Below are 26,485 nucleotides of genomic sequence, written 5' to 3'. Positions count from 1 at the left end.
AAAGAGAGAGATGTGGTGTTGACATAGTAATATACACATCCTGAGAGAAAGTCCAACGAGAAAGAACTTGTTAGGAAGGATGGTGTCATTCCTTTTCCATGGAGAGGGGGAGGAGAGAGAGAGAGATAGAGAGAGTGGGGAGGAGAGAGAGAGGGGAGGAGAGAGAGAGAGAGAGAGAGTGGGGAGGAGAGAGGGGGAGGGTCTAACAGCTGTAGGGGAACTGAGAGAGAGGGGTAGAGGAAAGTTATTAACAAACACACTTTCTGTGTGGGTTTGGATCTACAGCTAGGGAAAAGGAGAAGGAAGAGAGATACTGTAGGGAGGGTAATAGTTTGCTCTCCCAACTGCACACATAGGTAAGAACAGATTTTACACTGATTATGAGTTATTAAATATTTTGTAGCCTTATCATTTCGGTCTAAGCAACGCTATAATCAGATTATGTGATATATAGTTTTGGTGCATTGCAGAGTTTCAACAGTTAAGAAGATGTATGAAAGAACAATAGCAAAGTGCCTGGTACGATTATTACTCATCTACCGGGGCGGATGTTCCGCTTTTTAGTCCACTGAGCAGTCCTTGTGCAAAGGGCGCATTTACACTTTTACAGCTTTTGATAGATTCCCGCTCGCTCACGACAAAGAAAAATTCGGAGGCTGTAACCGGAAGTACAGTTTAGGAGGAAAAGTTAGCTGGCTGATTAGCCAGACAGAAATCTCACATTCCTTTGAAAATAGACAGGGAAAGGGTGATGACAACATCCATTTAGGGTACAGATAGACCTACCGTTGAAGAATAAATAGAAAGGGGCCGGTTGAGGACGATAACCCGTGTCATCGAAGTAGAGAGAGGCGAGGAAGTAACGTTAGCCCCCTACAACCTCTGGCTCGCTACCAACTGTAGGGAGGCTGCTAGCCAGCAAAAATATAGGTGAGTGCACAAACTAACTAGCCAGCATGTCTAGATAGATTGCGCTTTTATATGCAGCTATTATATACATTTGCCGTTTTGAAGTTATTTCAACACTGGGTTGTATGCAGGTGAATGCTAGACCAGGGCTATCAATACGGATTGACATACACTGCAATCCTATTGAATCAGGGTTAGATAGACTTTACCTAACTATGACTACATGGATGATTCATTGATGACCGTCGGGTATTTTGTATATTATGTGTGCTCAGTTGTTCTTAGCTGTCTTGAGCTTAGCAGACATCTATCTACCATAGCTAATCAGAGGCATGCCAAAAGGTGGGTGGGGCGCTAATGCAATACGGTGGATCATGGTTATCCATCAAGTTCCTACCAGCTGTTGTTTCATCCAAAATGGGATTCCATTGTTTCACAAGATGGTTGTCCTCACGCAAACCCACTGACTAAAATGTAAAGAGAGAATATAGATTTAAAACGTTGAGTGCTGTGGTAGTTTTCCAGACCCGTAGACACAAGCTCTTTTGATTTTTTTTCTCCCGTTAGTCCACTGTTTTCATTAGTCCACTGTTTTCGTTAGTCCACTGTTTTCGTTAGTCCACTGTTTTCATTAGTCCACTGTTTTCGTTAGTCCACTGTTTTCGTTAGTCCACTGTTTTCGTTAGTCCACTGTTTTCGTTAGTCCACTGTTTTCGTTAGTCCACTGTTTTCATTAGTCCAAATGTTTTCGTTAGTCCAAATGTTTTCGTTAGTCCAAATGTTTTCGTTAGTCCACTGTTTTCATTAGTCCACTGTTTTCATTAGTCCACTGTTTTCATTAGTCCAAATGTTTTCATTAGTCCAAATGTTTTCATTAGTCCAAATGTTTTCATTAGTCCAAATGTTTTCATTAGTCCACTGTTTTCATTAGTCCACTGTTTTCATTAGTCCACTGTTTTCATTAGTCCACTGTTTTCATTAGTCCACTGTTTTCATTAGTCCACTGTTTTCATTAGTCCACTGTTTTCATTAGTCCAAATGTTTTCATTAGTCCACTGTTTTCATTAGTCCAAATGTTTTGCATGTCAGCAGTCAAGTTTTCAAGATAATGGACTTTCAAGAAGCAAATTGTCACCTGCCAAATCAAATGTTATTCATCACATGCTTCATAAACAACAGCTGTAGATTAACAGTGAAATGGGTGGGTATCATTTGTGGAACGTTCCAACAGGAATCTGTTCCAAAAACGTTGTAAAGTACAAGGCTGCCAACAAACAACGCATACAAAGTTGCATGATCAAATAACCTAGCTGCCGAATAGGCATCAACTCACCACGTAGCTTATTTTTAATGTTTGTCCATAGGCTAACAGAGTGAGGACAGACACTTTTCAGAATAAACGTGGTGAGTGAAACTTAATGAAATAGCCCACTCCCTACCCGGTATCTTATTCTGCCGCTATACAACTTTGTATGTGTTGTTTGTTGGCAACCTTGTTATTTACAAAGTTTTTGGAACAGATTCCTGTTGGAACATACCACAAATTATACCCACCCCAGTGAAATGCTTATGGGCCCTTCCCAACAATACAGGGAAAATATAGAAAAGTAATAATACACAATGAGTAATGATAACTTGGCTATATACAAAGGGTACCGAGTCAATGTGCAGGGGTACAAGGTAATTGATGTAGATATGTACATATAACTAGGAATAAAGTGACTAGGCAGCAGGATAGATAAACAGTAGCAGCAGCGTATGTGATGAGTCAAAAAAAGGTAGTGCAAGGGTCACATAGTCCGGGTAGCTATTTGGTTAACTATTTAACAGTCTTTTGGCTTGAGGGTAGAAGCTGTTCGGGGTCCTGCTGGTTGCAGATGTGGTGCATCGGTACCGCTTGCCATGCGGTAGTAGAGAGAACAGTCTGACTTGGGAGGCTGGAGTCTTTGACAGTTTTTTGGGCTTTCCACTTATTTTTTTCCTAGTCGCACAGAGCTGCTAAAATGAAACATGTTGCATATGCGACCAAATCAGTCGCACTTTAGACCCCTGAGTGGAATGATGGCACAAACCGACTGGTACCCAGGCTATCCTCATAATACTTAATGCATAACATTTCCCCAAATCTCTCTCCCCTTGTAATTTGTCATTAAACTTGCTTGTTCAGAGTAAAGCAGGCTTGGTCTTACTACGTCTGTGTGCGTGACTGTTTGGGTGGGAGTCTGGGGATTCCATTCACAAGCGTGCCACAGCCATTTGACCTCTATAAGATCACTGTAAGATACAATTAATGTAATACGTCACCCATTCACTCAGTCAGTATAGCCTAACATAGTACTACTGCCACGCTGTGAGGGAGACCCCAGTCCCCTCTGAAAGGCTAGTGACCTGTAAGATCAGACTCAATTAGGAGCGTCGTCAGTGCATGAGTAACTCTCCCAGACAAAGTCACAGACAGACAGGCTTCCCAGCAAGAGCTGGGCGTGTCTGTGCTGAAACTCAGGGACAACGATGGAGCTTTAGCAGCTGTAGGGTAGTCACTAGATGGCCATGCTAGAGAGGACAACACTGGCGTCAGAGCTGATGAGCAAGTAAGGAAGTATTTTTGTTGTTGATTTAGGGCTAGGGTTATGGTAATGTTAGGGGATAGGGTTAGGTGTTAGGGTCCAAGATAGTGTGTGTGGGGGTGTTGATACAGTTACATATCGGGATATTATTTTTGATGATGTATCGTTTTGACAATATCGCAATTTTATCAAATAATCATTTTTCCTTCATAGCTTGTACTCAATCTTTTTAAATAAGGAGCCAATTTGTTTTCAGCACTTTTTTTCCATGACTGATCAAAACTTGTTTTCTTATGACTCTCTCTTGTCCTCCTGCAGCAGACAAATGGTGAGAGCTATGTTTGGAACATTGAGTCGCAATAAAATCACAGTATCGCATCGCGATACATATAGAATCGTGAGAATCGCAATACATATTGTATCTTCACCTAAGTATGGTGATAATATTGTATCGTGAGGTCCCTGGCAATTCCCAGCACTAGTTCAAGAGTGGCTTTCAGAATCAAGTGCTTCTGCCTGTTTTATACTCCGCATCTGGATTCCAACGCGATCGTCCCAAGCAGCTTGTTGGCTTGTCACTAGTGTTCTTACTGGTCTGGCACAGTTTCTATTGTTGGTGTTGTCTCTCTCAGGTAAACACAGACAGCCAGTGGTAAAACAACAGTGTACTGTAAGTGTTTAGTGTTATAGTCCCATCCACATCCAACACAGAACGATGCTTCAATCGATGTCTGGGCCTTGATACCATCTCAAATATCATCTCCTCTACCAAATGAATTGTCTTCTAATCCTCCTTGGTAGACCGACGACCAACCGACCACGTGGAAATCATAACGTACTCGATAAGCTATGAGCTATTATTTACAGTAGGTGGTTTGCATGAGTTTAGCACTCTCTCTGCACACATGATGTCGCCTCACAGCCAAGCTGTAAAACTAGTTAAGATTATGAAATACAGACCGTGGTGATGTCATCCAGCTGAAATGAGAGGAGGGAGCTTTGGGGGGGGGGGGGGGGGGTTGTTGAGGTAGAGAGTGATTTAGGGAGGGAAAGGGCGAGCAGATTGGAGACGGAGGGAAAGGAAAAAGCAGACCATGGTGTTGATGTCATTCAACTGAAGTTCCAAACGTTCTCACCATGGGTCTCATCATCTCTGGATCCAATTTCACAATGGTTTACTTTAGTTAGGCTGAGGGGACGATCCCCGACCCTCCTCCCTAACCCCGGGCTGCAGATCCCCGACCCTCCTCCCTAACCCCGGGCTGCAGATCCCCGACCCTCCTCCCTAACCCCGGGCTGCAGATCCCCGACCCTCCTCCCTAACCCCGGGCTGCAGATCCCCGACCCTCCTCCCTAACCCCGGGCTTCAGATCCCCGACCCTCCTCCCTAACCCCGGGCTGCAGATCCCCGACCCTCCTCCCTAACCCCGGGCTGCAGATCCCCGACCCTCCTCCCTAACCCCGGGCTGCAGATCCCCGACCCTCCTCCCTAACCCCGGGCTGCAGATCCCCGACCCTCCTCCCTAACCCCGGGCTGCAGATCCCCGACCCTCCTCCCTAACCCCGGGCTGCAGATCCCCGACCCTCCTCCCTAACCCCGGGCTTCAGATCCCCGACCCTCCTCCCTAACCCCGGGCTGCAGATCCCCGACCCTCCTCCCTAACCCCGGGCTGCAGATCCCCGACCCTCCTCCCTAACCCCGGGCTGCAGATCCCCAGATCCCCAAATACTTATTTTCCACCATAATTTGCAAATAAATTCATAAAAAATCCTACAATGTGATTTTCTGGATTTCTTTTCTCATTTTGTCTGTCATAGTTGAAGTGTACCTATGATGGAAATTACAGGCCTCTCTCATCTTTTTAAGTGGGAGAACTTGCACAATTGGTGGCTGACTAAATACTTTTTTGCCCCACTGTATATTATCACTATGGCAATGGTTCTTAAATATGTTGTTACTCTAACAAAAGAAAGCATTTCACATTATGGACAAAACCATGTTTCTAGACATAAGCCATTAGGCTTATTTATGATCCAGCGGTGAGATTCTGACTAGGACCCATCAATGCCTTTTATATGCAGTGCATTTGAAAAGTATTCAGACACTTTGACTTTTTCCACATTTTGTTACATTACAGCCTTATTCTAAAATTGATTCAATTGTTTTTTCCCCTCATCAATCTACACACAATACCCCATAATGACATCACAATACCCCATAATGACATCACAATACCCCATAATGACATCACAATACCCCATAATGACATCACAATACCCCATAATGACATCACAATACCCCATAATGACGAAGCTAAAACAGATTTTTAGAAATGTTTGCTAATTTATTCAAAATAAAAATCTATCAAATTTACATAAGTATTCGGACCCTTTAGTCAGTACTTTGTTGAAGCACCTTTATCAGCAATTACAGCCTCGTGTCTCTTCTTTGGTATGACGCTACAAGCTTGGCACACCTGTATTTGGGGAGTTTCTCCCAATCTTCTCTGCAGATCCTCTCAAGCTCTGTCAGGTTGGAGGGGAGCGTCACTGCACAGCTATTTTCAGGTCTCTCCAGAGATGTTGGATCGGGTTCAAGTCCGGACTCTGGCTGGGCCACTCAAGAACATTTAGAAACTTGTCCTGAAGCCACTCCTGCGTTGTCTTGGCTGTGTGCTTAGGGTCGTTGTCCTGTTGGAAGTTAAACCTTTGCCCCAGTCTGAGGTCCTGAGTGCTCTGGAGCAGGTTTTCATCAAGGATCTCTCTGTACTTTACTCTAGTCAGGATTGAAGGAAAGATGAACAGTCTCCCAATCCCTGCCACTGAAATACATCCTCACAGCATGATGCTGCCACCACCATGCGTAACCATAGAGCTGGTGCCAGGTTTCCTCCAGACGTGACGCTTGGCATTCATGCCAAAGACTTCAATCTTGGTTTTATCAGATGAGAGAATCTTGTTTCTCATGGTCTGAGCGTCCTTTAGGTGTCTTTTGGCAAACTCCAAGAGGGCTGTCATGTGCCTTTTACTGAGGAGTGGCTTCCATCTGGCCACTCTACCATGAAAGCCTGATTGGTGGAGTGCTGCAGAGATGGTTGTCCTTCTGATGGTTCTCCCTCCCTGACCAAGGCCCTTCTCCCCCAATTGCTCAGTTTGGCTGGGCGACCAGCTCTAGGAAGAGTCTTGGTGGTTCCAAACTTCTTCCATTTTAAGAATGATGGAGGCCACTCTGTTCTTGGGGACCTTCAATGCTGCAGAAATGTTTTGGTACCCTTCCCCTGATCTGTGCCTCAACATAACTCTGTCTCGGAGCTCTATGGACAATTCCTTCGACCTTACATTTACATTTAAGTCATTTAGCAGACGCTCTTATCCAGAGCGACTTACAAATTGGTGCATTCACCTTATGACATCCAGTGGAACAGCCACTTTACAATAGTGCATCTAAATCTTTTAAGGGGGGGGGGTGAGAAGGATTACTTTATCCTATCCTAGGTATTCCTTAAAGAGGTGGGGTTTCAGGTGTCTCCGGAAGGTGGTGATTGACTCCGCTGTCCTGGCGTCGTGAGGGAGTTTGTTCCACCATTGGGGGGCCAGAGCAGCGAACAGTTTTGACTGGGCTGAGCGGGAACTGTACTTCCTCAGTGGTAGGGAGGCGAGCAGGCCAGAGGTGGATGAACGCAGTGCCCTTGTTTGGGTGTAGGGCCTGATCAGAGCCTGAAGGTACGGAGGTGCCCTTCCCCTCACAGCTCCGTAGGCAAGCACCATGGTCTTGTAGCGGATGCGAGCTTCAACTGGAAGCCAGTGGAGAGAGCGGAGGAGCGGGGTGACGTGAGAGAACTTGGGAAGGTTGAACACCAGACGGGCTGCGGCGTTCTGGATGAGTTGTAGGGGTTTAATGGCACAGGCAGGGAGCCCAGCCAACAGCGAGTTGCAGTAATCCAGACGGGAGATGACAAGTGCCTGGATTAGGACCTGCGCCGCTTCCTGTGTGAGGCAGGGTCGTACTCTGCGGATGTTGTAGAGCATGAACCTACAGGAACGGGCCACCGCCTTGATGTTAGTTGAGAACGACAGGGTGTTGTCCAGGATCACGCCAAGGTTCTTAGCGCTCTGGGAGGAGGACACAATGGAGTTGTCAACCGTGATGGCGAGATCATGGAACGGGCAGTCCTTCCCCGGGAGGAAGAGCAGCTCCGTCTTGCCGAGGTTCAGCTTGAGGTGGTGATCCGTCATCCACACTGATTTGTCTGCCAGACATGCAGAGATGCGATTCGCCACCTGGTCATCAGAAGGGGGAAAGGAGAAGATTAGTTGTGTGTCGTCTGCATAGCAATGATAGGAGAGACCATGTGAGGTTATGACAGAGCCAAGTGACTTGGTGTATAGCGAGAATAGGAGAGGGCCTAGAACAGAGCCCTGGGGGACACCAGTGGTGAGAGCACGTGGTGAGGAGACAGATTCTCGCCACGCCACCTGGTAGGAGCGACCTGTCAGGTAGGACGCAATCCAAGCGTGGGCCGCGCCGGAGATGCCCAACTCGGAGAGGGTGGAGAGGAGGATCTGATGGTTCACAGTATCGAAGGCAGCCGATAGGTCTAGAAGGATGAGAGCAGAGGAGAGAGAGTTAGCTTTAGCAGTGCGGAGCGCCTCCGTGATACAGAGAAGAGCAGTCTCAGTTGAATGACTAGTCTTGAAACCTGACTGATTTGGATCAAGAAGGTCATTCTGAGAGAGATAGCGGGAGAGCTGGCCAAGGACGGCACGTTCAAGAGTTTTGGAGAGAAAAGAAAGAAGGGATACTGGTCTGTAGTTGTTGACATCGGAGGGATCGAGTGTAGGTTTTTTCAGAAGGGGTGCAACTCTCGCTCTCTTGAAGACGGAAGGGACGTAGCCAGCGGTCAGGGATGAGTTGATGAGCGAGGTGAGGTAAGGGAGAAGGTCTCCGGAAATGGTCTGGAGAAGAGAGGAGGGGATAGGGTCAAGCGGGCAGGTTGTTGGGCGGCCGGCCGTCACAAGACGCGAGATTTCATCTGGAGAGAGAGGGGAGAAAGAGGTCAGAGCACAGGGTAGGGCAGTGTGAGCAGAACCAGCGGTGTCGTTTGACTTAGCAAACGAGGATCGGATGTCGTCGACCTTCTTTTCAAAATGGTTGACGAAGTCATCTGCAGAGAGGGAGGAGGGGGGGGGGGGGAGAGGAGGATTCAGGAGGGAGGAGAAGGTGGCAAAGAGCTTCCTAGGGTTAGAGGCAGATGCTTGGAATTTAGAGTGGTAGAAAGTGGCTTTAGCAGCAGAGACAGAAGAGGAAAATGTAGAGAGGAGGGAGTGAAAGGATGCCAGGTCCGCAGGGAGGCGAGTTTTCCTCCATTTCCGCTCGGCTGCCCGGAGCCCTGTTCTGTGAGCTCGCAGTGAGTCGTCGAGCCACGGAGCGGGAGGGGAGGACCGAGCCGGCCTGGAGGATAGGGGACATAGAGAATCAAAGGATGCAGAAAGGGAGGAGAGGAGGGTTGAGGAGGCAGAATCAGGAGATAGGTTGGAGAAGGTTTGAGCAGAGGGAAGAGATGATAGGATGGAAGAGGAGAGGGTAGCGGGGGAGAGAGAGCGAAGGTTGGGACGGCGCGATACCATCCGAGTAGGGGCAGTGTGGGAAGTGTTGGATGAGAGCGAGAGGGAAAAGGATACAAGGTAGTGGTCGGAGACTTGGAGGGGAGTTGCAATGAGGTTAGTGGAAGAACAGCATCTAGTAAAGATGAGGTCGAGCGTATTGCCTGCCTTGTGAGTAGGGGGGGAAGGTGAGAGGGTGAGGTCAAAAGAGGAGAGGAGTGGAAAGAAGGAGGCAGAGAGGAATGAGTCAAAGGTAGACGTGGGGAGGTTAAAGTCGCCCAGAACTGTGAGAGGTGAGCCGTCCTCAGGAAAGTAGCTTATCAAGGCATCAAGCTCATTGATGAACTCTCCGAGGGAACCTGGAGGGCGATAAATGATAAGGATGTTAAGCTTGAAAGGGCTGGTAACTGTGACAGCATGGAATTCAAAGGAGGCGATAGACAGATGGGTAAGGGGAGAAAGAGAGAATGACCACTTGGGAGAGATGAGGATCCCGGTGCCACCACCCCGCTGACCAGAAGCTCTCGGGGTGTGCGAGAACACGTGGGCGGACGAAGAGAGAGCAGTAGGAGTAGCAGTGTTATCTGTGGTGATCCATGTTTCCGTCAGTGCCAAGAAGTCGAGGGACTGGAGGGAGGCATAGGCTGAGATGAACTCTGCCTTGTTGGCCGCAGATCGGCAGTTCCAGAGGCTACCGGAGACCTGGAACTCCACGTGGGTCGTGCGTGCTGGGACCACCAGATTAGGGTGGCCGCGGCCACGCGGTGTGGAGCGTTTGTATGGTCTGTGCAGAGAGGAGAGAACAGGGATAGACAGACACATAGTTGACAGGCTACAGAAGAGACTAAGCTAATGCAAAGGAGATTGGAATGACAAGTGGACTACGCGTCTCGAATGTTCAGAAAGTTAAGCTTACGTAGCAAGAATCTTATTGACTAGAATGATTAAGATGATACAGTACTGCTGAAGTAGGCTAGCTGGCAGTGGCTGCGTTGTTGACTTTGTAGGCTAGCTGGCAGTGGCTGCGTTGTTGACACTACACTAATCAAGTCGTTCCGTTGAGTGTAATAGTTTCTACAGTGCTGCTATTCGGGGGCTAGCTGGCTAGCTAGCAGTGTTGATTACGTTACGTTGCGTTAAAAGAACGACAGTAGCTGGCTAGCTAACCTAGAAAATCGCTCTAGACTACACAATTATCTTTGATACAAAGACGGCTATGTAGCTAGCTGTGTAGCTAGCTACGATCAAACAAATCCAACCGTTGTACTGTAATGAAATGAAATGAAAATGTGATACTACCTGTGGAGCGAAGCGGAATGCGACCGGGTTGTTGAGTGCGGAAGTTCTATTCGGTAGACGTTGGCTAGCTGTTGGCTAGCTAGCAGTGTCTCCTATGTTAAGGACGACAAATAGCTGGCTAGCTAACCTCGGTAAATTTAAGATAATCACTCTAAAACTACACACTCTAAACTACACAATTATCTTGGATACGAAGACAGCAAAGACAACTATGTAGCTAGCTAACACTACACTAATCAAGTCGTTCAGTTGAGTGTAATAGTTGCTACAGTGCTGCTATTCGGTAGACGGTGGACGTTTGCTAGCTGGCTAGCTGCTGGGCAGATAGCAGTGTAGACTGCGTTAGGACGACGTAATACGATAATTACGCAATTATTTTTGATACAAAGACGGCTATGTAGCTAGCTAAGAAGAAATTGCTAAGATTAGACAAATCAAACCGTTGTACTATAATTGAATGTAATGAAATGTAATGAAAAGTTATACTACCTGCGGACCAAAGCGCAAATGCGACCGCTCGCTCCAACCCGGAAGTGACAAAAAAAACCTTATGGCTTGGTTTTTGCTCTGACACGCACTGTCAACTGTGGGCCCTTATATAGACAGTTGTGTGTCTTTCCAAATCATATCCAATCAATTGAATTTACCACAGGTGGACTCCAATCAAGTTGTAGAAACATCTTAAGGATGATCAATGGAAACAGGATGCACCTGAGCTCATTTGGAGTCTTATAGCAAACGGTGTGAATGCTTATTTACATAATGTATGTCTTTCTTTTTATATATACATTTGCAAAAAAAACTGTTTTCCTTTGTAATTATGGGGTATTGTGTGTGGATTGATGAGGGGGGGAAATTATTTAATCAATTTTAGAATAAGGCTGTAACTTAACAAAATGTGGGAAAGGGGAATTAGTCCGAATGCACTGTATACTCTGTAGGGCACTATAACAGCCTAGAGTCTAGCTGAAAGTAACGTTAGACATGTACTGAGAGAGAGGGCCACATCTCTGTTTAACCAGGGGTCACCTACAGGGCCACATCTCTTTTTAACCAGGGGTCACCTACAGGGCCACGTCTCTGTTTAACCAGGGGTCACCTACAGGGCCACGTCTCTGTTTAACCAGGGGTCACCTACAGGGCCACGTCTCTGTTTAACCAGGGGTCACCTACAGGGCCACGTCTCTGTTTAACCAGGGGTCACCTACAGGGCCACGTCTCCGTTTAACCAGGGGTCACCTACAGGGCCACGTCTCTGTTTAACCAGGGGTCACCTACAGGGCCACGTCTCTGTTTAACCAGGGGTCACCTACAGGGCCACGTCTCTGTTTAACCAGGGGTCACCTACAGGGCCACGTCTCTGTTTAACCAGGGGTCACCTACAGGGCCACGTCTCTGTTTAACCAGGGGTCACCTACAGGGCCACGTCTCTGTTTAACCAGGGGTCACCTACAGGGCCACGTCTCTGTTTAACCAGGGGTCACCTACAGGGGCACGTCTCTGTTTAACCAGGGGTCACCTACAGGGCCACGTCTCTGTTTAACCAGGGGTCACCTACAGGGCCACGTCTCTGTTTAACCAGGGGTCACCTACAGGGCCACGTCTCTGTTTAACCAGGGGTCACCTACAGGGCCACGTCTCTGTTTAACCAGGGGTCACCTACAGGGCCACGTCTCTGTTTAACCAGGGGTCACCTACAGGGCCACGTCTCTGTTTAACCAGGGGTCACCTACAGGGCCACGTCTCTGTTTAACCAGGGGTCACCTACAGGGCCACGTCTCTGTTTAACCAGGGGTCACCTACAGGGCCACGTCGCTGTTTAACCAGGGGTCACCTACAGGGCCACGTCTCTGTTTAACCAGGGGTCACCTACAGGGCCACGTCTCTGTTTAACCAGGGGTCTCCTACAGGGCCACGTCGCTGTTTAACCAGGGGTCACCTACAGGGCCACGTCTCTGTTTAACCAGGGGTCACCTACAGGGCCACGTCTCTGTTTAACCAGGGGTCACCTACAGGGCCACGTCTCTGTTTAACCAGGGGTCACCTACAGGGCCACGTCTCTGTTTAACCAGGGGTCACCTACAGGGCCACGTCTCTGTTTAACCAGGGGTCACCTACAGGGCCACGGGCGTTTGGGGAATCTGAGATAGAGCCGCTGTGGTATCATCAGCATTTTTAACCACAAACACGCGAGGTAAATATTTGAGCTAACCCGTTGAATGACACTCTCCTTGACGTAGCTCACATGAACATGTTATGATGGTTTTACCCGTCTCAGGTCCGACCCGGTCATCCCTTTTTATTACAATGAAAAGTTTCATACTGAGAGTTGACCTTGAAGCAGCTATAAGGGTTACGGTATGCCTCTCTCCATACTGAGCCTAAGGAGTGGCTAGTGTGTATTTCCAATCTAGGGCGAGGTACTGTGTAGAGCAGCCAAGACCTTTCAGAGGTGTGTGTGCTTTGGAGGTTCTCTCCTGTAGTTTGGCTGCAGGTTTGTTAGATCCTTTGTTGACATGTCCCCACTAATTCACCAAAGAGAAATATCCCCCTACTGTTTCAAAAGCTCTGTGTGCTCACCTCAGATTAGCTAATGCTCTATGGTTCATTTCTATATCAAAGGTTTATTTTATCTTCGCCGTTATCCTTTCTACAGCTGGCCTCCAGGTTTGCTAGACCTCCTCTGTAAAACAGCCATCTCTTTAAGTTGGCAGCCTCCTTACAGCTCATTTGAGTTTGTTGATTTGGGTGGATTGTGTTTGTCCTCTTCTAAATCGTCGTAATGAACCAATATTGTCATAAACAACAGCTGTCCTCCTCTTCTCTCCTCAGACAGTAAAAAGACAACATGGCTGACTCCAGCGGCAGTAAACCCTTCATGGTGACGTCCTCCATCAACCTCAAAGTCTCCACCCCCTCCTTCTACAACCAGCCAAAGAAGTTTGCCTCGGTCAACCCGCCACGCCCCAAAAGCCAGTCCGACCCGTCGCCTCCCCCGGGCTCAACTCCTCCCGCAGGTCCCTCTCCTCCCCCCAGTCTGGTCTCCTCAACACGCGGTGTCGGCACAGCTGTCATTGGTCGAGTTGGAGTGATGCCTCCACCCCCACCATCGCTCTGCGAAGGTGATTGGCCATTTTCATTTGTCATTTTGTAAACATTTATCCCATGCATCTAGTTGTCTGGTTCAATGTGACCCCTAACTCCTTCACTTGAGCTCTTTCCCTTCACAGTGCAGATGTGAAGTAACTGGATAGGTGTAAAACATATGGTGGTAGAGGTTAGGGGAAGTGGCTAGGGGTTGTTATAAGACTGAACTTATCTCGCAACAGAAGCATCAAGCATGTTATTATTTAGTTACAAGTATTTATCTTTGTTTCTGATAAAACAAGGATGTTGTATCCCAGAGTCTGAGCCTGGTGTTAGCAACCCAACAGATTGGTAGACTGCAACATGGCTTTTATCCCGTCAATGAAACTCACCTTCCTGTTTCTCACACGCTCTAATTACTGCATTTAAAGGGATACTGGGAGATTCTGGCAATTAAGCTGTTTTTCTACTTACCCACCTACTTATCCCTTTAAGTCTATTTTCTTGACGTCTCTGTGTGTAGAAACTGTATTGTCATGGAGTTCCCTGAATGAATGTCTGGGTGGGTGCAGTGATTAGATGACAGGTTTTCAATGAATTATAGAACGTTTAGAAACCATTTGATTGCTATGCCTTTGTTTTAATCAATCACCCCTCCCCGTTTCTATTAGACTTCCCGCCCCCTCCTCCTCCGTTGGACGATGAGCTGCCAGCCCCTCCCCCGAACTGTGCAACCACACCCCCAGCCTCTGATGCCCCTCCCCCAGCCTTCCCCCCCCCTCCCGCGGTGGATGACCTGCCCCCCACCCCGCCTGAGGAGAATGCCTGTCTCCCCCGTTCCCCGTCTCCCCCACCTCCACCACCACCTCCCCCTCTCCCAGTCTCTGGTCCCAGCAGTGTCCCCAGTGCTGGGGAGAACTCTCAGGTGAGTCTGGGTTACTAATCATAAGAATGGAATGCGTTCTGTATTATAAACTGGGTGGTTCGAACCCTGAATGCTGATTGGCTAACAGCTGTGGTATATGAGACCGTATGCCACAGGTATGACAAAACATTTATTTTTACTGCTCTAATTACGTTGGTAACCAGTTTATAATAGCAATAAGGCACCTCGGGGGTTTGTGATATATATGGCCAATATACCACGGCTAAGGTCTGTCCAGGCATTCTGCGTTGCGTCGTGCCCAAGAACAGCCCGTAGCGTTGGTATATTGGCAATATACCACACCCCCTCGTGCCTTATTGCTTAAATATAGAACTTTCCATAAGGTCCCAAAGCACTTGTCATTGTATTGGTGTAGTTGTGTTGGATGACGGCCTGAACTCTCATCCACACATCTACTACCATGGTGGATGTCCCCAGTAAGCAGATGTGGAAGTGTATTGCCTAACCTGATGTGAGTACTTAAGTTCTGATCCATGCAAATCAGTTACATTCTGTTCTATCAGTACAGTTCTGTGCACATTCCCCATTGACACAAGTGTATGATTTAGGTGGCAGTTGGAGTTTGCTACATTTTTCAAGTCAAGATTCAGCCTGTTGATAAACCATCATCATCTCTCTCTCTCGCTCTCTCTCTCCCTCCCCCCTTCTTTCTCACTCCCACAGCGTCTGGCAAAGCAGACTAGTTTTGACAAACAGCTGGGCTCTCTGACTGACCTGCTGTCTGAGATGGAGACCAGAGGACCCTTCAACCCCAAGGTACAGAGAAGGACAAGGGGGAGGAGGGAAAGTATTTCATATACTGTAGAGCGTCGTATACTGTAGAGCTTCATAGAAGCACACAACGTCAGTAAACCAACAGGGAAACTGACTGTAACAAAAGTCTGCAGTAGACACAGTATGATACACAGAGAGAGAGAGTAGGAAAGACTTGGGACTGAGAAGATGGAGGGAAATAAAGATGAGATGTGGAGGGGGAATAAATGGAGGAGTGGGGAGGGGGAATAAATGGAGGAGTGGGGAGGGGGAATAAATGGAGGAGTGGGGAGGGGGAATAAATGGAGGAGTGGGGAGGGGGAATAAATGGAGGAGTGGGGAGGGGGAATAAATGGAGGAGTGGGGAGGGGGAATAAATGGAGGAGTGGGGAGGGGGAATAAATGGAGGAGTGGGGAGGGGGAATAAATGGAGGAGTGGGGAGGGGGAATAAATGGAGGAGTGGGGAGGGGGAATAAATGGAGGAGTGGGGAGGGGGAATAAATGGAGGAGTGGGGAGGGGGAATAAATGGAGGAGTGGGGAGGGGGAATAAATGGAGGAGTGGGGAGGGGGAATAAATGGAGGAGTGGGGAGGGGGAATAAATGGAGGAGTGGGGAGGGGGAATAAATGGAGGAGTGGGGAGGGGGAATAAATGGAGGAGTGGGGAGGGGGAATAAATGGAGGAGTGGGGAGGGGGAATAAATGGAGGAGTGGGGAGGGGGAATAAATGGGGGAGGGGGGGGAAAAGACCAGAGGAAAAAAGAGAGGAGACGTTGACTCAGAAGTTTGAATAAAGGGGCCTCCAAGGTAGAGAGAAAGAGGGGGTCTCTCTTTCAGCAGGTTAGGAGAAACGAATTGGCCAGATGCCATGCTGTTGTGTCTGTTCAGGCTGATGGCTCTAAGATGAGAAAGCTGTTAGTTACTGTACACAGACAGATAATGAGAGCGTGATGTACAAAAACAGAGGAAGTGAGTGATGCAGAGAAACTCACACTGAATTATGTATATAAAGAAAGATAGAGATGCAAACAGAAAGAGAGGCCAAGGACCGTGTGTGTGTGTGTGTGTGTGTGTGTGTGTGTGTGTGTGTGTGTGTGTGTGTGTGTGTGTGTGTGTGTGTGTGTGTGTGTGTGTGTGTGTGTGTGTGTGTGTGTGTGTGTGTGTGTGTGTGTGTGTGGCCAAGCCAGACCGAGAGAGAGTTATGATCAGGCCTGTGTGAGAGAGAGAGAGTTATGATCAAGTGAGTGAGTATCATCAGGCCTGTGTGTGGGGCCAAGCAAGCGGGGAAACAGCCATAAATGGAGAGTGTTTTTATCCTCCTGGGAGGAACTGGATCAGAACAGAGAAATGTTGGCACAAGCTCTTGATAAAAATGTCAGAGACAGATTACTACTGATGAGCTCAAGTTCCCCTGTATGACTCAGAGCCTGTGCTTTGTGGAAGTTGAACATTTGATACGATAGAAAATCACTACCTGCAACCTTTTAAAATGTTTGAATTCTGTACTTGAATGATACTATTAGCCGTTTTCACAGTTCCTAAAAACACAGCCGGCTTGTTAAGTAGGGTGGATGGTTTAGAATGTTTCAAATAGTACTGTATATAACATTGTATTTTCAACTGGAAAACTTCCAAAATAGCTGGAGGGGCACTCAGTTCCTAATGCTTTTAGTCTAAAAGTAGGTTTGAGTCCATGCAACAGCTTGTTGTTCTGTGTCGTCTCATAGTTCTCTTCAATTCTTCAGTACATATAGCCTGTAATGTTTTCTTGTCTGATCTTGTCTCCCCAGTTGCCCAGTCAGTACTCAGCTCCTCCTCCTGCCCCCAAGCCTGCAGGTCCTCCCCCCACTGCTCCCAAGCCCAACCTCTCCTTCCTCCCCCCTCCAGAGATGGGAGACAAGCCCCCTCCCGCTCCCTGGGCCGAGGAGCTCAAACTCCGAACGACACACAGACAAGCCAATAACCCTACATCCGCCCCAGTTCCTGCTCCTGCCCCACAGCCATTTTCTAAAGCCCCAGTCGTGGCTCCTAAGGCTTTTGGGGGCATGAGAACGGGGACGTCCGTGCCTCCTGTGGGGCTGAAGAACCAGAACCACGCCCCGGCTCCATTTGGTGTTGCTCCTAAACCTTCCCCTGCAGCCAGCTCCTTCCCTCCTCTTCCTGCCGCTCCTCCCGCCCCACCAGCCAACAAAGTGGCTCCCCCAGCCTTCAATCACTCAAAGCCCTCTTCCATTGACTCTCAGATGACTGTGAGCCCACCCCCTCCTGCTCCCGTGCCCCCTCCTCAGCCCAAAGCGATGACATCACCACCCTCTTCTTACAGCCAGCCAATTAAATCTCCCCCTTCATCAAAGGTATGTTAGGAGACCCTTTAGGGTGAGTGTGTGTGTTTAGTACTCCCCCTGTTAAATGTGTGTTTTCTGTCCCCCAGCCCTCGCCCCCTGGGCCTGTCTCTGTCCCAGGTGGAGGTGTTCCTCTCTCCATGAGGGAGGTGGAGGAGCTTGAGAGAATGACCAATGCATTCATCAAAGACATGGACACACACGCTCCCGTCATCACCTCAGCACCTACAGGTACACACACGCTCCCGTCACACCCTCCATTCAGCACCTACAGGTACACACACACACCCTCTGCTCATCACCTCAGCACCTACAGGTACACACACACCCTCCATTCAGCACCTACAGGTACACACACACGCTCCGTTCATCACCTCAGCACCTACAGGTACACACACACCCTCCGTTCATCACCTCAGCACCTACAGGTACACACACACGCTCCGTTCATCACCTCAGCACCTACAGGTACACACACACCCTCCGTTCATCACCTCAGCACCTACAGGTACACACACACGCTCCGTTCATCACCTCAGCACCTACAGGTACACACACACCCTCCCGTCATCACCTCAGCACCTACAGGTACACACACACCCTCCGTTCATCACCTCAGCACCTACAGGTACACACACACCCTCCGTTCATCACCTCAGCACCTACAGGTACACACACACGCTCCGTTCATCACCTCAGCACCTACAGGTACACACACACCCTCCCGTCATCACCTTAGCACCTACAGGTACACACACACCCTCCGTTCATCACCTCAGCACCTACAGGTACACACACACCCTCCCGTCATCACCTCAGCACCTACAGGTACACACACACCCTCCGTTCATCACCTCAGCACCTACAGGTACACACACACGCTCCGTTCATCACCTCAGCACCTACAGGTACACACACACCCTCCCGTCATCACCTCAGCACCTACAGGTACACACACACCCTCCGTTCATCACCTCAGCACCTACAGGTACACACACACGCTCCGTTCATCACCTACACTAGTTCATTGTTTCATACTACCATACCCATCATGTCAGAATGAACTCTATTATCAGAGCGTCATTAACTTGTCCAGTTCCTGCCTGACAACACTCTTTCTCAGTATGCTATTGGTTCTGATTGACTGGGCTGTAGTGCTGATTGACTGGGCTGTAGTTCTAGTAGACTTGGCTATAGTTCTTGTAGACTGGGCTGGGGTGCTGATGGACTGGGGTACTGGGGTGCTGATTGATTGGGCTGTAGTGCTGATTGACTGGGCTGTAGTGCTGATTGACTGGGCTGTAGTGCTGATTGACTGGGCTGTAGTGCTGATTGACTGGGCTGTAGTGCTGATTGACTGGGCTGTAGTGCTGATTGACTGGGCTGTAGTGCTGATTGACTGGGCTGTAGTGCTGATTGACTGGGCTGTAGTGCTGATTTGACTGGGCTGTAGTTCTAGTAGACTGGGCTGGGGTGCTGATTGACTGGGCTATAGTGCTGATTGACTGGGCTGTAGTGCTGATTGACTGGTAGTTCTAGTAGACTGGGCTGGGGTGCTGATGGACTGGGCTGGGGTGCTAATTGACTGGGCTGTAGTTCTAGTAGACTGGACTGGGGTGCTGATGGACTGGGGTGCTGATGGACTGGGGTGCTGATGGACTGGGGTGCTGATGGACTGGGGTGCTGATGGACTGGGGTGCTGATGGACTGGGGTGCTGATGGACTGGTGTGTTGATTGGCCTTTCATCAAAATGATTGATCAGGGTAATTAGGCAGTAAGGAGCCTCCTCCCTCCTCTCTCTCATTGGTGCTAGACCAGTGTGTCTGTGGTAATGACTTAATGACTGTGTGGAATAGGATTGACTGGGCTCTGCCTCTGTCAGCGTCAACCAACTATCCCCTCTCTTTGTCCCTTCTCCCTTTATCTCCCTCCCTCTCTCCACTCTCTCTCTCTCATCTCTCTCCCTGCCTCCTTATCTCTCCTCTCTCCCTCTCTCCTCTCTCTCTCTCCTCATCTCTCTCTTTCAGAGGTATGTGGTAAGTGTGGTGAGGCTCTGTCTCGTTCCCAGCCTGCAGTGAGAGCCATGAACAAACTCTTCCACTCTGACTGTTTCTGCTGTATGAGCTGCCACCGCCCCCTGCAGGGCATGCAGTTCTACGACAAGGACGGGACGCCACAGTGTGACGACTGCTACACTGTGAGTGCACACATGTACACACACACACACACACACACACACACACACACACACACACACAGCAATTACATGCACAAAAAGCTTACAGTAATTAATTAACTCTCTCACACACAAAGACATGTAACTTGTTTGCTCTCTCTGCCACCCTCCTGTCTGTGTGTCTCTACAGAGTTCTCTGGCGGTGTGTTCTCGGTGCGGGGAGCGTATTACAGACCGTGTGTTGAAGGCGGTGGGCCAGTGTTTCCATGCCCATTGTTTCCGCTGCTGCACCTGCGCCTGCAGCCTGGAGGGGGCGCCCTTCATCACCGACGACAACAACAACCCATACTGTGTCCCAGACTACCACAGGTACGGCCTCATCTCCTTGTCTTTCTCTCTGTCTTCCTAGGTATTGTCCTCTCTGTGTGTGGTACAGGTCTAATGTCCTCTCTGTTCCCCTGCCTGTAGGCGTTTCTCTCCCCTGTGTGTGAGCTGTAATGAGCCCATAGTTCCTGACGCCGGCAGTCAAGAGACCGTCAGAGTCGTGGCCCTCGACAAGAACTTCCACCTCAAGTGCTACCGCTGTGAGGTAAGGACAACAGACCTGCTACATCTAAAGTACTACTGCTGTGAGGTAAGGACAACAGACCTGCTACATCTAAAGTACTACTGCTGTGAGGTAAGGACAACAGACCTGCTACATCTAAAGTACTACCGCTGTGAGGTAAGGACAACAGACCTGCTACATCTAAAGTACTACCGCTGTGAGGTAAGGACAACAGACCTGCTACATCTAAAGTACTACTGCTGTGAGGTAAGGACAACAGACCTGCTACATCTAAAGTACTACCGCTGTGAGGTAAGGACAACAGACCTGCTACATCTAAAGTACTACCGCTGTGAGGTAAGGACAACAGACCTGCTACATCTAAAGTACTACCGCTGTGAGGTAAGGACAACAGACCTGCTACATCTAAAGTTCTATTAACACATACAGTGGCTTGCGAAAGTAGTCACCCCCCCTTGGCATTTTTCCTATTTTGTTGCCTTACCTGGAATTAAAGTTGTATCATTTGATTTACACAACATGCCTACCACTTTGAAGATGCAAGAAATAAGACAAAAAAACAGGACTTGAGTGTGCATTACTATTCACCCCCCCAAAGTCAATACTTTGTAGAGACACCTTTTGCAGCATTTACAGCTGACAAGTCTCTTGGGTATGTCTCTATAAGCTTGGCACATCTAGCCACTGAGATTTTTGCCCATTCTTCAAGGCAAAACTGCTCCAGCTCCTTCAAGTTGGATGGGTTCCGCTGGTGTACAGCAATCTTTGTCATACCACATATTTCCAATTGGATTGAGCTCTGGGCTTTGACTAGACCATTCCAAGACATTTAAATGTTTCCCCTTAAACCACTCGAGTGTTGCTTTAGCAGTATGCTTAGGATCATTGTCCTGCTGGATGGTGAACCGTCCCCGTCTCAAATCTCTGAAAGACTGAAACAGGTTTCCCTCAAGAATTTCCCTGTCTTTAGCGCCATCCATCATTCCTTCAATTCTGACCAGTTTCCCAGTCCCTGCCGATGGGAAAAACATCCCCACAGCATGATGCTGCCACCACCATGCTTCACTGTGGGGATGGTGTTCTCAGGGTGAGGAGAGTTGTTGGGTTTGCGCCAGACATAGCGTTTATCTTGATGGCCAAAAAGCTACATTTTAGTCTCATCTGACCAGAGTACCTTCTTCCATATGTTTGGGGAGTCTCCCAAATGCTTTTTGGCGAACACTTTAAGCAATGGCTTTTTTCTGGCCACTCTTCTGTAAAGCCCAGCTCTGTGGAGTGTACGGCATAAAGTGGTCCTATGGACAGATACTTCAATCTCCCCTGTGGAGCTTTGCAGCTCCTTCAGGGTTATCTTTGGTCTCTTTGTTGCCTCTGATTAATGCTCTCCTTGCCTGGTCCGTGAGTTTTGGTGGGCGGCCCTCTCTTGGCAGGTTTGTTGTGGTGCCATATTCTTTCCATTTTTTAATAATGGATTTAATGGTGCTCTGTGGGATGTTCAAAGTTTCTGATATTTTTTTATAACCCAACCCTGATCTGTACTTCTCCACAACTTTGTCCCTGACCTGTTTGGAGAGCTCCTTGGTCTTCATAGTGCTGCTTGCTTGGTGGTGCCCCTTGCTTACTGGTGTTGGAGACTCTGGGGCCTTTCAGAACAGGTGTGTGTGTGTGTGTATATCCATCTATCGATCATGTGACACTTAGATTGCACACAGGTGGACTTTATTTAACTAATTATGTGACTTCTGAAGGTAATTGGTTGCACAGGATCTTATGTAGGGGCTTCATAGCGAAGGGGGTGAATACATATGCATGCAACACTTTTCAGTTTTTTATTTTATATAATTTTTTGAAACAAGTAATTTTTCTGGGGACTATTTTGTGTATGTCCCATTACATGAAATCCAAATAAAAATCAATTTAAATTACAGGTTGTAATGCAACAAAAGAGGGAAAATGCCACGGGGGATGAATACTTTTGCAAGGCACTGTAAAGAAAGTGCCAGATGTAAAGATGAACTTCTAAAGATGTATTATGAAGAGATGGTTAAATATCTTAACAGTTTGAATGGTGTCCCCCGAGTGTTTTGGATGTAAATGTTTTCCAGTGACCTTCTGCACATCCTGAAGTCTCTCTTCCTGGTTGCAGGATTGTTCCCGCCCCCTCTCCATAGAGGCGGATGCAAACGGCTGCTACCCATTGGACGGCAGGATCCTGTGCATGAAGTGCCACACCCAGCGGGCCAAGGCTATGCAGTGATTGGTGGACACATCTGTTATTCAAGTCATACTTTGAACCAAATCCAAGACAGGATCCATTCAGCTTCCACCGTTCTGTCTTTGCAACAGAGCTTTACTGTGTGTGTGTGTGTGTGTGTGTGTGTGTGTGTGTGTGTGTGTGTGTGTGTGTGTGTGAGTTAATGAGTGAAAGCGAGTATGTTTGCATGCAGATGTGTCGTTATGTCTCTCTCCTCTTTCTGCTTATTCCCCCTCTCAGTCCAGAGGTAATGTACTGCACTGAGAGACTCCATTCCTCCTCCCCTTGTGTTAATGCCAGTGTTATCAAGGCCATTTTTTGTTTACGCTAAAATTCCCAGCATGACTTGCACAAGTATAGCTTAGTCATGGGCTGTGTCCCAACAGTCAAAGATGGTTTCCTCTCCTCTTCTCTCTCCACTGATAGGAAAACATGTTGAGAAGGTTTCAGCCATACAACTTTGATTTGTCTTTCACTTTTTAGTGGTGTGGAAGTATTTGAGACATAGTAACAGTAAGGTGAAGTTGCCCCTAAATGCTGATCTTGGGTCAGTTTTGCAATCCCCCTTACTGATTATGGTTAGATCTTAGATCTGTGCCTACTGGCAACTTTTCCCAGGAGTTTAGTGTAACCCCCTGACCCCAGTGCACGAGGAGTTGAACTAAAGTTGAAGGTGGACTAATTCATGTTCCCCTGCACCTCCCATAGGGCTGAGCTCTGGTGGGCTGGTGGCACCTGAAGCACTTTGGAGTGCCTGCAAACATACAAGTTGCTTAACTGCCTTTAGAGTGTGCTTTCTAGAGAACTACATATTCCATCAGACATGATGTAGCAGAGCACTGTGCTGTGGGAAATGTAGTTCCTCTAGGGCAAAAACTGAGTGCAAAAAAACAAACAAAAATATGTGAATGTCGCTCTCGTTTGTTTTTGTTGTGTGCGTTTGTTGCTTTATAGGCATGCATAGCTACAGATCACTGTCGGTTACTCTCACCAGTTTATCAAGCACAGAATGAGGGTACAATACGATCAAAATGACCATTTATTTCTTTGTCAAAAGAATAGAAGATTTAAGATCATGATTAGAGACACTACCAAGAACAAAGGTCAAAAGTTTGCCAAGCACAGATTCCATTCCTATGATCTCATGTTAAATAGAGTGCTGTAGTTTAAAGAGGACCGCATGGCTTAGAACAGAAACTACGCTCCAGGCAGAAGTTGCTCTTAACCGCTAGGATCAGATTACCCTATCCCTAATCTTAAGGGGATGGAGGGAAAACATCAGATCCTGGATCAGTAGGTAGGGGCAACTTCCAGGACCTATAGTATAATCCTATCATCCTCAATGAAGCGCTCTTGAACGCATACTTATCTAGTGTGCAGGCGAGTTAAGATATCTAATGAGTAACATAGGTATAGAGATATTACCTCTCATTAATTCAATTCACCTAAAGGTAAACTCATGGATTTTTGCACTATACACCTGCATTTACAAATGCTTAGTATTTTGGGCATTTGCAGCTCTCTGAATAACATAATAGAACTGACTCTGAATCAGGGTTTTAAGTATTAGAAACATGCAGCAGATCAAATGGCCAGTCTGTTTTCCAGTAGAGTATAGTAGGTCATTGACCGTAGCAGCAGCATGTAGATCAAACCAATACAGTTCAAGGTGTTGGTAACACGTTTCAAATCCAGGCAGCGGTCACTCAAATGCATCACACTTTTTAAATTCACTGCCTTTGTTTTTGTGGAATTCACTTCAATTTTAATCATGTTTTTTGTGTGCTTTACACAGTATATTGTTCCTCTTCCTTTCTCATAATACTCCAATGAATACCACTGTTTCCATTATTCAGCTTAGTGTTCTGTTATGTCTCGATATCAGTTATATTTACTCTGCTTGTAATCTTACCATACTGTATTTCATTGATAAGTACTTTTATTTTCTGTGATTTTTCTGTGAAACTTGGTGAGTTGCCATGTCCACCCTAGTATTCCTCTCTCCTGTTCAGACTGGTTTGACATCAAACACCCATCCTTATACATTCCTCAGTCTGGCATAGCAACACAACCCTAATGACCAAACTAACATCCTAAACCATATGGCCAAATACGACTCAATATGCATGTTATCTGGGTCGTCGGTATCATCTTTAGTATTCTCAGTTGTTTTTCTTTTTTTATTTGCACAAATGATTCCACCTTTGTGACCATGCCTTTGTCTTCACTGTCAGACCATTGGTGTGTGATGATGCCTTCAAAAACACCACTTTGCTCATTTATTTAATAATGATTGCCTTGTTCTTTTCATATACAGTGGGGAGAACAAGTATTTGATACACTGCCGATTTTGCAGGTTTTCCTACTTACAAAGCATGTAGAGGTCTGTAATTTTTATCATAGGTACACTTCAACTGTGAGAGACAGAATCTAAAACAAAAATCCAGAAAATCACATTGTATGATTTTTAAATAATTAATTTGCATTTTATTGCATGACATAAGTATTTGATCACCTACCAACCAGTAAGAATTCCGGCTCTCACAGACCTGTTCGTTTTTCTTTAAGAAGCCCTCCTGTTCTCCACTCATTACCTGTATTAACTGCACCTGTTTGAACTCGTTACCTGTATAAAAGACACCTGTCCACACACAATCAAACAGATTCCAACCTCTCCACAATGGCCAAGACCAGAGAGCTGTGTAAGGACATCAGGGATAAAATTGTAGACCTGCACAAGGCTGGGATGGGCTACAGGACAATAGGCAAGCAGCTTGGTGAGAAGGAAACAACTGTTGGCGCAATTATTAGAAAATGGAAGAAGTTCAAGATGACGGTCAATCACCCTCGGTCTGGGGCTCCATGCAAGATTTCATCAATGATCATGAGGAAGGTGAGGGATCAGCCCAGAACTACACGGCAGGACCTGGTCAATGACCTGAAGAGAGCTGGGACCACAGTCTCAAAGAAAACCATTAGTAACACACTACGCCGTCATGGATTAAAATCCTGCAGCGCACGCAAGGTCCCCCTGCTTAAGCCAGTGCATGTCCAGGCCTGTCTGAAGTTTGCCAATGACCATCTGGATGATCCAGAGGAGGAATGGGAGAAGGTCATGTGGTCTGATGAGACAAAAATAGAGCTTTTTGGTCTAACTCCACTCGCCGTGTTTGGAGGAAGAAGAAGTATGAGTACAACCCCAAGAACACCATCCCAACCGTGAAGCATGGAGGTGGAAACATCATTCTTTGGGGATGCTTTTCTGCAAAGGGGACAGGACGACTGCACCGTATTGAGGGGAGGATGGATGGGGCCATGTATCGCGAGATCTTGGCCAACAACCTCCTTCCCTCAGTAAGAGCATTGAAGATGGGTCGTGGCTGGGTCTTCCAGCATGACAACGACACAAAGCACACAGCCATGGCAACTAAGGAGTGGCTCCGTAAGAAGCATCTCAAGGTCCTGGAGTGGCCTAGCCAGTCTCCAGACCTGAACCCAATAGAAAATCTTTGGAGGGAGCTGAAAGTCCGTATTGCCCAGCGACAGCCCCGAAACCTGAAGGATCTGGAGAAGATCTGTAGGGAGGAGTGGGCCAAAATCCCTGCTGCAGTGTGTGCAAACCTAGTCAAGAACTACAGGAAACGTATGATCTCTGTAATTGCAAACAAAGGTTTCTGTACCAAATATTAAGTTCTGCTTTTCTGATGTATCAAATACTTATGTCATGCAATAAAATGCAAATTAATTACTTAAAAATCATACAATGTGATTTTCTGGATTTTTGTTTTAGATTCCGTCTCTCATAGTTGAAGTGTACCTATGATAAAAATTACAGACCTCTACATGCTTTGTAAGTAGGAAAACCTGCAAAATCGGCAGTGTATCAAATACTTGTTCTCCCCACTGTAGTTCTTATAAATTTCTCTTATATGTGTGTGTATGTTTACGGTTCCAAACATGCCAACGTTAATTACCAGTA

The 26,485-nt window shown here is 47.3% G+C and overlaps 1 protein-coding gene across 2 annotated transcripts; it reads left to right on the top strand.

The window, feature by feature from the left end:
* Positions 1 to 201: 201 nt before the first annotated feature.
* LOC139564093 (zyxin-like) lies at positions 202 to 24,894 on the top strand. 2 transcript variants are annotated; one of them, XM_071383297.1, is made up of 10 exons: positions 202 to 356; positions 13,212 to 13,501; positions 14,138 to 14,391; positions 15,076 to 15,168; positions 16,956 to 17,519; positions 17,597 to 17,738; positions 19,536 to 19,705; positions 19,875 to 20,053; positions 20,153 to 20,273; positions 22,399 to 24,894. In XM_071383297.1, exons 2-10 carry the CDS (start codon positions 13,228 to 13,230, stop codon positions 22,507 to 22,509), a joined length of 1,908 nt encoding a protein of 635 aa, XP_071239398.1. In that variant the 5' UTR covers positions 202 to 356; positions 13,212 to 13,227; the 3' UTR covers positions 22,510 to 24,894. The 2 variants fall into 2 exon arrangements, with proteins under 2 accessions (XP_071239398.1, XP_071239399.1); XM_071383298.1 differs by lacking the exon at positions 202 to 356 and adding an exon at positions 378 to 930.
* The last annotated feature ends 1,591 nt before the right edge of the window (positions 24,895 to 26,485 follow it).

Source organism: Salvelinus alpinus, chromosome 35 (genome assembly GCF_045679555.1).
Source record: "Salvelinus alpinus chromosome 35, SLU_Salpinus.1, whole genome shotgun sequence".
Lineage (NCBI taxonomy): Eukaryota > Metazoa > Chordata > Actinopteri > Salmoniformes > Salmonidae > Salvelinus > Salvelinus alpinus.
This window is presented reverse-complemented; position numbering and strand designations above follow the sequence as displayed.

What these genes read in the sequence shown, in the direction of transcription:
- LOC139564093 (XM_071383297.1), top strand. Translation starts at nt 13,228, where the DNA reads ATGGCTGACTCCAGCGGCAGTAAACCCTTCATGGTGACGTCCTCCATC. An exon ending in AGTGTGACGACTGCTACACT is followed by an intron (nt 19,706 to 19,874) that starts GTGAGTGCACAC and finishes GTGTCTCTACAG; the next exon opens with AGTTCTCTGGCGGTGTGTTC. An exon ending in TCAAGTGCTACCGCTGTGAG is followed by an intron (nt 20,274 to 22,398) that starts GTAAGGACAACA and finishes TCCTGGTTGCAG; the next exon opens with GATTGTTCCCGCCCCCTCTC.